This window comes from Gymnoscopelus microlampas (genome assembly GCF_963454915.1).
Source record: "Gymnoscopelus microlampas genome assembly, chromosome: 5".
In the NCBI taxonomy this organism is placed as follows: Eukaryota; Metazoa; Chordata; class Actinopteri; order Myctophiformes; family Myctophidae; genus Gymnoscopelus; species Gymnoscopelus microlampas.
Window position 1 is genome coordinate 22,691,947 of NC_139942.1, and position 12,668 is coordinate 22,704,614.

Consider the following 12,668-nt stretch of genomic DNA (forward strand, 5'->3'; position numbering starts at 1 on the left):
TTATGTAGAATGTCACATTTCACAAGTTTTCAAATGTATAAATTGTATAAAAAATATTTTGAAAATAGCAGATTTACAAGCTCATAATGCATTGCATGGCGACGCATTGTGAGCTTGTAGATCAGCTATTTTCAAATGGCCGAAATGTATATAGGGCTGAAGTGGTCACTGTATGTTTTGTAATAATAATCAAAATCTACAAAGTAACTAGTAAGTTACTAAAGTTTTCAAATAATTGTAGTGAAGTATAAGTATAATATTTTCCTCTGAGATGTAGTGGGGTAGAAGTAAAATTATTGAAAATTGGAAGTACTCCAGTAAAGTAAAATACCTCAACATTATACTACAGTACTCAGTACATGAATTCAGTACATGTACTTAGTTACTTTACACCACTGCTCATTCATTGTGTCAAAACAGTAACACAGTCAGTCTGATGCATAATATCTCAAATCCCACCCATCCTTCAACCTTTGTCATTGGCTGTTGTGCTCAGTTGACTTATTTGTTCTTCACATCGTTTCACTGGTCAACTGTAAATCAGGCTCTGTTTTCCAGGACTGTTTTATTCCTGCTCTGTTTACTCTCTCTTGACAGTATATTTATGGGGCAATCTGTTCTTCCTCGGAGCCCAGACAGGTACTAACTATTATACTTCCCCCTCTTGTTGTCATTAGCGGCGTACACATCCAAGTCATGCTCATTTAACTAAGGCAGATGCTGTGTATGTTTTATTATAACGCATTTATTAGCTATGTGTATATTTATTGTCGTGGTGACGTATTTTCCCCATTCTCAGCGCGTCTGACATGCTGCACTTCTCATTCCTACCACTGGATGTCACTCTTGTAATTCGGAACATTACTCTTGGCCGCAGCCCTGCTTCAGGCCGTACCAATAGGCTATTTATCTCATAAATGAATCAAAAAGGTTATAGAATAAAATAAAATAAGACAAAGGGGGGAAACTGTACAAAAAGCCACGTTCTATTCACATCTAGCTCAGAAGCAAGGATTTTACCAATTGATTACCAATCCTAATTGCCTGCAAATTGTGCTACTATCAATTATTTTCTTCTATCAAAAATGATTGATCAAATAATTGAAAATCGTTTTTTTAAATAAAAAAAACGATTAACCAATTGATTAACCACTTAAGCCCTAGTTTATACTTTGCTGCACAACGGTGTCATGCAAAAATAGTGACCAGAGTTTCTATAAATAAATATTTTATAAAATAATGGATTGATAATTTTTCATAATCGATCAAATCGATTAGTTTGATTAACTGTTGCACCCAGAATCATAGCTTAATTTATTGTATTGTATACCTCATATAGCCTACGTACCGTATATACTTTTTTTTGGTGTGAGGAGTGTATATACATGTCATACTTTTATTTCTATTTGATTTTAAAATTTCATTTTTGTGTTTTTAAGGTTAATATCATCACTTTAAGATGGACAACTATTCACTGCTGCATTCATTCAACAAGGTGAGGGGTATCCCACTTTCATTTGGGAATTTGATGTCCTCTGTATCAGACCTAAGGACAATGGGTGCTCTGTGATCTTGCTCTAGATCAAATACATCATACAGGCATCCGAGGAGACCCTGACCACTTCTGCCAAGTCATTTCCTGGCCTCAGCCAAATGATCCACTGATTGGGGCTAAGACCTCTGAGAACTAGAGAGGAGGGTGTGGGTTCCATGCTGATCGTTTGGGTAACCCAACGCCATAATTACAACCTCCCACTGTGAGTGAAATTAGAGCTGGGTAGAAAGCAGGATTTCAGGTAGCTGAGGCTGCCTTAGGTCATTGTAGGGACAGAGAAAACTGAGGGGCCACAAAGGAGGCTCAGATAAAAAGAGCAAGACATTATTCCCACAAGAACAGTTAGCTTATAATAATATAGCTATGATTTGCTGTCCTCAAGATATTCACCCCCAAAAAAATCCTTTCACTGTCTTACTAAAACTTTTCACTCATGCCTGAAGGTCATGAGAGAGACAGAACACCATACACATCTGTAGAATATCTTAATTGCAAATAGCAGACAATACACATTAAAATCTTCAATGTTAATTGAACTTTAGTTGCCTTTATGGTGGCCTAGCATGGTATGTCTTGGCCTACTTGATGTGCCATTAACTTGCCAGGGTATTGTTATCGTCAACATCAGAGTCCTGTGAGGCAAAGATTTGAAAATAATATTTATTTGTCTCCCAAAAAAACAACAACAAAAAACAATGAAATGCACGGTGGAAAAAAAAATAAGCATTATCAACAAAATACACATGTCAACATGGATAAATATCAGTGCCTTTGGGTAGCAGTAGTCCCATTTTGAAAGTTAATGCAACATTCATCAACTCATGGCATGTAGTAGCTGTCATTGAAACAGTGTAAATGCTTACTGTAGTAACAAAATGTTTTTGCCATAAATTCCACAGTCTCTCTCATGCTCCTTCATGTGGGCTGATATGGTCATAGTATATCTTTAAAAAGTTTTTAGTACAGTGCAAAAGTTTCCCAGATTTATAAAACACATTATCATCAGTCATTGTCAAGTTCTGCTGCATCTGCCCAAGTGTTTTGACCTAAACGTTTATAATTTGAAATACATTAAAATCTTACAATATATAGAGAAGGTGAAAGGTGATGAAAACAAGTTTTTTTTTCAGGAAGTTCCCCTCCCATCTTCCTCTCCTCTCTCTTTCTTATTGTACAAGGTTCAATTAATACACAAAACCAGAATGGGTGAGAGTGAACATTCAGTCTAGTTTCCACCTCCTAACAACAATAGCGTCTGTACATTCTGCACCTTGTTGTTGACCCCAATATTTAGTGCAACTAGTTATTCTTTTGTGTAGTTCCCCGGCACTGTCATTATGCTTAGCACCTTAACACAGTGGCCCTCTGTAGCTCAGTTTACTGAGCCAACCTGAATCACGCCACACCACACAGATTACTATCTAACACCAGCATTTTACCAGCATTTTGATCCTGCCATTTTCCAACCTACACAGTAGAAACCTCAGTGTTAATTTAACACTGAGTGAGGACTTTAGTGTGTAAGTGTGCATTTCTGCAAGTGGAGTGGCAGAAAGTCAGCATTTTCCTCTCATGTCTACTTCATAGTGTCCTTTTCTAAATGTGGACTTATTAATTTTTCTCGTTTATACTGTACATTCCTCATGTCACATACAATTAATAGTAGCTATTGTAGCTTGATTCACTGTTTAGCACCTATTAGTGGGGTAGCCATAACCACTTAAGATTCGTCATACGTCAAACAGTGAAAATGGCTGATCTACAAGCTCACAAGGTGTTGTGATGTGATGTGTTGTAGAACTGCTATTTTCACAATTTCAATTGAAACATTGGAAACGTTTTGAAATGTTTTACCCTTATTAATGACAAGCCCAAAATAGCAACACCACGTTGAAAGTGGTGAAGGATGTTAATCTCCAGAGCATCAAGTGTGGAAAATCCTATGTAACTGGTAAAACTGGTACTGGACTGTAAGTACTACACATGTCGGTTTTACTTGGGTGTGGCAAGAGGAAGCAATGCAGATGGCACAAGCTCTGTTGATTGCATATAGTATGGTGGTCAAACACATCCTTTGGTGTATTCCGATGGAGTCGAACATGAAATTAAGAGAAGTCTTTGTGTAAACCTCTGTCAAAAGTCATCGTTCAAAAAGTCTGCATTTGCAGTGAAATGTAAGTCTTTACATGGTTAGCCACTGCAAGAGAAAAAGTGGGCCTCCCTTTCAAACAGCAACAGCGTTCCTCAGGTCCCACAGGAAAAGCGTGGGATTATATCACTTCCTCTTACATTGTGATACATCAGTGTTCTGACCAGACTGTCTGTGTGACAACAGATAACTCACTGTCTCTTCTATCACATTCACACACACGCACGCACAAGCACACACTCACACACACACGCACACGCATATACGCACGCATGCACACACACACACGCATACAGAGACCATTTACCGCCTCTACACTAGTGTCACGAGAGGTCGACACTCTCGTACTCGGCATGGTCAGAGTCGTCCAGGTCGATGGCAGGCACAAGACTGTAGTATTCAGTGGACTGGGTCATGTAGGCCTTCTCCCTGTCAGACGAGTCTTTCATCACCTCTGTCACACTCACTGTGTCCAGCTCTGCCTTGCTGCCTGTCTCCGTCCCATGGGGGCCCTGTCTCACCTCTGATGCGGTGGAGCCGCGGGCAGAGGAGGCATGGGTAAGGGACTCTACTGAGCCCAGCTTAATCTCCACCTCCTCATAAATGTCTCTGGTGCTGCCCAGGAGGGCGGAGGCCGGGAGTAGCAGAAGCTGGTTCTTCAGGATGCCCCCACCTCCGACGTTCACGGATTTGACGGGTGACTCTCCGGGCGCGAGCTTCTGCTTGGACCGGTGCTTCTGGCCATTGCAGTTGGAACCGGAGGGCTTCTTCTTGGAGGTGCTGAAGGCCGGAGTCTCCTTCTTCTTCCTCTTCCTCCCACAGCACCAGCAGAGTACCAGGGCTGAGAGGATGAGGAGGGGGAGGAGAATGAAGAGCGCAGTGAGGCCAGGCGGGCGGCACACGTCGCTTATCTTCACTGACCACACGATCCGGCCCGCCAATTTCCTGGGAGACGCGCAGGTCAGGTTCCCAACTAGATCCTTTAGGCCGGTGGTCCTATTGTCATGATTCCCTGCTTGCAGGCTCTCAATCAGGAAACAGGAGCAGGCCCAGGGGTTACCGTCCAGCTCTAGCCTCAGCAGGTCGGGCTTCTGGAGCACAGAGCTTGGGAGAGAGCGGAGATGATTCCCCTGTAGGCGTAGCTCCTGAAGGCTGTCAGCGCTCTGAAGGAAGCCCTGAGGGAGCTCTTGCAGCAGGTTCATGTCCAGGTCCAGGAGCCTCAGGCTGATCTGGCTGGTCAGGAATTCCCCTGGCAGTGTGGTTAACCCATTGTGACTCAGGTAGACCTCTCTCACGACAGATACTCCGGTGCCAATGATGTCAATGTGACTGATGTTACAATGGGACAGATCCAAGATTTCTATGGCCGTCTCATTGGTAAACACAGGCCAAGGCAAGCGGCCAAACGTGGAACCAGAGTAGTTCAAGCAGCAAGTCTCTGTGGGCAGCTCTGAGGGAAACTGGTCCAAAATGGTGGCTTCAGGACACAGGCATCCATCCACAAGTCCATTATTTACCAGCAACATGAAATGCAACAGGACACCCCAATGGCAGACCATCTCTGGAACAGAACAGAACAGGACACAGGACAAGTTAGACTGTGAGACTTCATTACAAAGGAGACTGGAATTTGAATGAAGTCATTGGAATACAGTTCATCAATGTCAGCCTCTCTATTAGTCTTTAGTTTGACTCAGCTTTGGGGGGTTCTCTTTTTCCTCACTCTCTCTAATCTGTTGTTCTGATGGTGGTGCACAAGCCTCCATACACACAGACCAACAGCAAACCCCATGCACTATGTACACGTATGAAAAATACAACACACACGCACACGCACACGCACACACAAGTCTGTGTGGATGTTCTCCATACAGTCCCACAGAGACGTAGAAGGGGCCTGGTACCTAGCAACATCTCTAAGGACTCCTGGTTGTTGTGATTAGCACAGACGTTGCCATGGTGATGCAGATGACTGGGGAGCAAGAGTCCACCTCAGACCTTCATAGCAGGATATGAGAGAGGAAACAGGTGCGATGACTTTGGCGTGCCAAACTATGTGTTTTACAATTACTTTAAAGCAAGATACAGATACTGTACAGTCTTGGAGCCACATGAAGAAACGCAGGTGTAAGGACGAGTAAATAAGATAGACAATAGTAGGAGAGCTTTGAATATACAGTTTTAACAGAGTTGTATAAATACAGGCAGATACACGTCACTCGTTATTTGCAGCAAACTTCCTGCATGGTCTTGGGGATGCTATGTGAAGATATTAGCATTTTCAACACAGGGTCACTTTCATATGAATCAGACAGGAAGCGTGAGAGAGGATGAGAAAGGCCACCAGAAAGGGAGGGAGAGAGAGAGAGAGAGAGAGAGAGAGAGAGAGAGAGAGAAAGAGAGAGAGAGAGAGGGGGGGGGGGGGGGGGGGAGTGGTGCCTGTGTTTGCCAGTGACATCACACTTCCTCACCCTTCACAATAGAAGTGGAAAGCGGCTCCACAGTGAGAAGGATGGAATGTGCTAACACCCCAACAACACACAGCCACTCCATTTGGTGGGGTTAAAACAGGAGTCGACCTAGTCAGCTGAAGGTAGATGCATGCTGGGACACAGTAGTCCAGTAGTTAATGCTGAAAAAAACGCTTTTTTTTATGAACCCCCCCACCCCCAATTGTGGCTGCCTGCAACCACTGGTTACCACTTCTTAAAGAAAATGGTTCATAATTTCTGTGCAGTGATGATGGAGTAGGTAAACACTGGAAAAGCATATTCATGTTACTGTGACTTCTTTACAAGATCCAGTAACAAGACACTATTATGTTTTTGCTCATATATCAACACATAGCAACCGCTGTCTCTTTCAATGCCGTTTAAAGAAACAATGGTTGCTATGTTACAGGCAGCCATGTTGGAAGACAGAGAACTAACAAACATAATGTGAAAGGGCTGTATTCACAAAATCGCAGTGTGAGATAAAACGGTCAACAATCTGTGCAGGCGAAATAAAAAAAAGAGAAAATAAAAACTTAATTTGGTCATAGCAGCATCTCAACTCAGAACAAACAAAGAAATAATAAAAACATGCACATGAAGAGGATAAGCAAGACGCTCCTCCACTGCATTACATAGTAAGTTATATACAGTATATCATCTTGAGACCTCATTTAAATACAAAGAGCTCTCTCATTTGATCTCATACTGATCAAAGTGAAGCATGATCAAGGCTCACAGGAATAAATATTGTAGTAAATTGACTTGAGGCAGAGTGTGACTACAGGTCATAAACTGTATTGTGTCTATTTATTGCTGATATTAGGGCTGTTCATCCAAGTTTAATAAACAGGCATGGTGAGTACGCATAATGTTAGTATAATTGAAAAATGTTTCAGCTCTCCTCACACATCATTAGCAGCAGTTAACCATTTAAACCCTACTTTTTGCATCGTTCCAAATCTGGAACCCACTCTGCACATCACTCCCTCAGGCCCACGGATCTGTACTAGCCCCCTCTTTTTTCCCCTCTACACCAATTATCTTTGCTGAAAACAGCTCATCTACAAGCTCACAACGCTGTGAGCTTCTTGTCTCCGCCAGGCCAGAAGGCATGGCGAGAATATGTTTTGCACCCTGTCCGTCCGTCCGTGTGTCCGTGTGTCAATGTGTCCGTGTGTCCGTCCGTGTGTCTGTCTGTGAACAGCTAATCTCCGGCATCTCTAGCCCGGCCGCTGCGAAACTGTGCACACACACTCCCTGGGTGCCAAAGCCAAACCTGTGCCCCGAATCTTTCAGATTGGCCTGTTATAGCGCCACCAGGAGGCCGATTTGTGCAAAACACATTTTTAGATATCACTCCTACAGATTTTGTCGATTTCCGAATGTGCGTACACATTTTTGTGCGCACATTCCCACTAGGCTACCCTTTTCACAATGGCCTGTTACAGCAGGTCTACTTTAGCAAAACTCATTTTTGGAACAAAAAGCCTCAAATCATGAGTGCACTGTCCTATTGAAAGGCCTAAGAAGAAATAGCACCCTTTTCACATTGGCCCATTATAGCGCCACCAGGAGGCCACAATAACCTACCTGACCTGGCGGAGACCCGTAGCCTGGTAAACCCTCCCTCCGGAAATCTCATTTGTAATTTATTTCAGGAGTGAGTCTGGCATGATCGCCCATTCATTCACTTTGGCTGTGGGCTGGAGTTGGGCGGGAGTAATACAGTTGACTGACAACCCCTTCAGCCAATCAGCTGTGTTCCCCTTCAGCCAGTGCATTTTTACCACCTCCAGACTAATGTGACGCAACGGGACTTTTGAGACGGCCATGCCCAAAATAGGTTGCCTTATTCGGATAGTCACATGCGTGTCACTGCCCGCCCCTGCCGGTTCTCTGAATTTTTAGCGGCGCTAGCCGCTCTATACCTGACTTTGTCCGTGTTCACCGTCAACGTTCTGATTGGTCAGACCCGTCAACGTTCTGATTGGTCAGACCCGTCAACGTTCTGATTGGTCAGACCCGTCAACGTTCTGATTGGTCAGACCCGTCAACAAAGTGATTGGTCAAGCTTCACGTGACACATGGCTATAAACACATTATAAACACATATCGATGACAAAATGTATCAAAGGCGCCGCTACCTTCACACAGGGTGTGATTTTTATTTTTAAATAGGCTCTGTCATGATTAATTCTGTGCCTCAAAATAGAAGTTAGAGAGCGTTTTGAAGTTTAAAAGAGAGTAGACAACACTGCGGTCAAAAAAGATGGCTGCCGACTGCCGTTCGTTTTTGGTCGGCTGCACTCAGGCTGCACTCGGTTCCATTCGGGCTCACTCGAACTCGCCACCTGATTGGCCAACTTTCGCCATGATGAGCGACGACGCTGATAGGTTCGTCCATTTGGTGAACGGGCTAGAAACGCCCAGACAAGCCTTCAGGCCAGACTCCTTCCTGAAATCAAATGGAAATGAGATTTTCCGGAGGGAGGGGCTTTACCAGGCTAGGAGACCTGTGCTCTGAGGAGCACTTTTTCTAGTAAATGTGCTGTTTTCACCAAATGTTCGCCCCAGAATAGGGATGTTTAAGCGGGTCGTTCAAGGCGACAGGGAAAAAAGTCCCTTCAGAGTTTCAATGAGCTTTGTAGTTCTCTGTTGCTCAATAGGTAAAGCATGACGATTACAATGCCTGGCTTATGTGATCCATTCCCGGTGAAACTCAATGGGTTAAAGATGTCACCACACCACTAAATCATCAATGTCCATTTTACTCTGACACTCACAGTATACAGTAAAATGGCCCATTTTTACTCTCTCAGAGATAAATGAATGCTGAGGATTTCACTGTGTAACACTGCCTGCCTGTTCTTTTTAGGTTTGATTTCCAACTGGGGACTCAATAAAAGTCCACCTGGAGGCACCTTCAAAGGGACAGGTTGTTGTTGTTTTGGTGTCAACTTAGCCAAACTGATCTGCAAACAATGCAGCTTAATATGTTTTCACAGAAAACAAAGCGCACAGAAACAAATAAGCAAAAGAGGTTGCATAAGAAAGAAAGTGCATGTTTGTTCATCACTTTGAGATAAGGGGCTGGGTGTGTGTGTGTGTGTGTGTGTGTGTGTGTGTGTGTGTGTGTGTGTGTGTGTGTGTGTGTGTGTGTGTGTGTGTGTGTGTGTGCGTGCGTGCGTGCGTGCGTGCGTGCGTGCGTGCGTGCGTGCGTGCGTGCGTGCGTGCGTGTGTGTGTGTGAGAGAGAGAGAGAGAGAGCGTGTGTGAGCGTGCGTGTGAGTGCCACTGCATTCATACATTTGCTTGTTTATTCACTATATGTCCCAGGCTGGCAGAATGATTTTACATTATGAACTGGTGTCTATGATGGCTATTGTCCATGTGCAGGACATTATCTCCTGACTCATTTGCATCCAACATGGCTCTTTGCCTTGTTCAAAAAAGATAGCTATCAGTAGTTATATATTCAAAGCTTTGTGTCACTGTGAAAAGGCACAGAAAAGTAGTTTGACACAACTGCATAGAGTACTACTGCATTATTACTTGGAGGCAATGATGTGGTGTTTTTCTTCAAATGTCCTTTTAGCCACTTTTTTGTGTTATTCATAACTTCAGTGCATTGACCAACACAAACCCTAACATCCCTATTCCTGGGCATGCATGTCATAATAGGAGAACATTTGGCAAAACAATAGGCTAACATTCAGTGAAAAACGCATATCTACAACCTCGCAATGCAAATGTAAATGCAAAAAATGAGGGGGCCAAGGATAGATCACTGGAGGACCCTATGGGGTTTAAGTGCTTACACATATCTGAAACAATGATATCTTGCTTGGGAACACAATCACAGTCTGAAGGTTTGATTCATTCATTAGGCAACGAGGTTGATAAGATTAAACAAGACAATCAGTCATGCTTTAGTTGTTTTGGTGGAAGTCAGGTCAACCATTAATTCTAAATATTGATGAAGTTTACCTTTGGAGTCTGGAGCCAAAGGTCAAGGATCTATATGTATGACAGACTTCAATCTTCAGGAAACAGCCAACACAATAGAATCCAGTCGTGTGCAATTTTTGTGTTGCTCTTGAGAGTGTGCAAGAGTGTGTACACTCTCAGAGTTACATGAGTACTGAGGATTTCACTGTCTATATTAGTGTGAGGCGATGACTATTTAATTTGTGGCGTGGTCCACTTACCAGTGTTCTGTGTGTGTGTGCTATGTAAACAGTAGGGATTCTCTGGAATGTCTCGGGTGTGTACAACCAGAGAGAGGAGCAAGGTTTAATTCTGGAGCACACAAAAAAAATGACCTCACTGTGTAGCAATGTGAGTTGCTACATCCTCTCTGAGACTTTCCTCAGAGATAACGGCCTGCTTTCTATCGAACCTTTACATTGCTGTTTGAATGAGCATTTTTCTAAATGCATGCAAGATATTCCACATCAAGATATTAGAACCACTTTAAAGCAGAGCATGGAAGGGTGATGGTTTAAAAGGAGTAGTTCACCCAAAAAAGTGACTTGTTTTCTATCAATTACACACCCCATTGTTTTTGTCGCATTCCTGAGCCAATAAATTGATGACTGGGTCATCGGTCAGTAGGAGACTCTTTGAGATGATAGACACACACACACACACACACACACACACACACACACACACACACACACACACACACACACACACACACTAGCATATATATATCAATAAAAAATAAAAATAAAAAATAAAAATAAAAATATATATATATATATATATATATATATATATATATATATATATATATATATATATATATATATATATATATATATATATATGTATATTGTTGCAATGCACATTAAGATAGTCTATAACCTAAATAATGGATTGTAAAAGAAATGGACTTGACTGTGATTTATTGTGTGACAGTGTGAGCATGCTGTTAAGTTGTTAAGAGGATTTCCCTTACCTTTGAATGCCATGGCTGCAACCTGTTGCTTTCCCTCTATGTGCTGCTGCCCTCATGGGCAGCTGAAGCGTTCAGTGCAACGGGACCTCTCTCTCTCTCTCTCTCTCTCTCTCTCGCTCTCTCTCTCTCAGTCTCCTCTCCGCATCACAGCCAGCTTTTAGCCTGCTGTTTAACCTTTACAGGATCTGGGTGTGTCGCTCCCTCCACTGACTGCTAAACTCCAAGCGGAATGTGGAAATTCAGCTTCCCGTGTTTGTGTCGGCAGGCGTGCGACGTGCGTGCGCGTGTGTACGTGTTTTACTTTTAACGTGCGTGGCCGTGGGCCGTGGCGGGCGTGCGTGTGTGAGCGTGAATTCATCATCATCAGTGACTGTAAATTTAGATGGGCGCTTATTTTTTTGTTCCAATAAGCAGTAGTTAGTCAGTATCTTACTACCACTTTGTAATGGTAGTGCGCGCTCTGGTGGCTAATAAGTGGTTACAAAGTCGTCCAAGCATGTTTATAGGTGTCAACAAGTGCTTCAAAATAGGTATTAAGATAAGATAAGATCCATCGTATTATATTTAAATAAAGCATCATTCATAAATCAATCCACATTTCCAATACTCCTTAGAAAAAAGAAGAACCTTGGTGGCCTTCGTGGATGAACTGCTGTAACCAGCAGTGGTGGAAATTAAGTAACTAAGTACATTTACTCAAGTACTGTCTGTAGGGTATTTCCAATTTTCAATACTTTTACTTTACTCCACTACTAGGCCTACACCTCAGAGGAAATATTGTACTTTTACTCCACTACAATCATATGAAAACTTTAGTTACTAGTTAGCTACTTTATAGATTTTGATTATTATTATAAAACACACTAACCACTACAGCCCTATATACATTTTGGCCATTTGAAAATAGCAGATCGACAAGCTCACAATGGGTCACGATGCGACACATTGTGAGCTTGTAGATTGTCTATTTTTAAAAAGATTTTTCATAGAATTTGAACTTGGGACATTCTGCAATCTGCACAATGAGTACTTTTACTTTTGGTACTTTAAGTATATTTTGATGTTGATACTTTTGCACTTTTACTCAAGTACATTTTGAAAACTGGACTTCTACTTGTAACAGAGTATATCTACATTGCAGTATTGATATTTTACTTAAGTAAAGAAATATAGTAGCCTACTTTTTCCACCACACCCATTAGACATAGCTGTACTTAAATAGTGGGAAATCCCCACTATTTAAGTAGGGTTATGTAAGTCTTAATGGTTACAGTGGGAATTGAAATTGACTTAAATTTCTGTTAATCAGAACCATTCACACCATGGGAGGAAAGTAGGCTTTTAGCTGTATAGCCATGCATGATGACCCTGCACAAATTACAACAGAAACACTTTCAACTGTTCTAGCCTAATAAATATGTCATTTATAACTAAAAGTCCCCAGACATCCAATGTGGCATAAAGTCTATTACTTAAACTAGAAAAAGTGCTCCTCGGAGCACAGGTCT

The 12,668-nt window shown here is 42.3% G+C and overlaps 1 protein-coding gene across 1 annotated transcript; it reads right to left on the reverse strand.

Moving 5' to 3' along the window:
• Positions 1 to 2,207: 2,207 nt before the first annotated feature.
• On the reverse strand, positions 2,208 to 11,275 carry LOC311045648 (uncharacterized protein). The gene is made up of 2 exons (XM_084057604.1): positions 11,161 to 11,275; positions 2,208 to 5,265 (listed from the first exon to the last, which is right to left on the reverse strand). The coding sequence occupies exons 1-2, from the start codon at positions 11,171 to 11,173 to the stop codon at positions 4,028 to 4,030; spliced, it is 1,251 nt and encodes a 416-aa protein (XP_083913730.1). The 5' UTR covers positions 11,174 to 11,275; the 3' UTR covers positions 2,208 to 4,027.
• Positions 11,276 to 12,668: the final 1,393 nt, after the last annotated feature.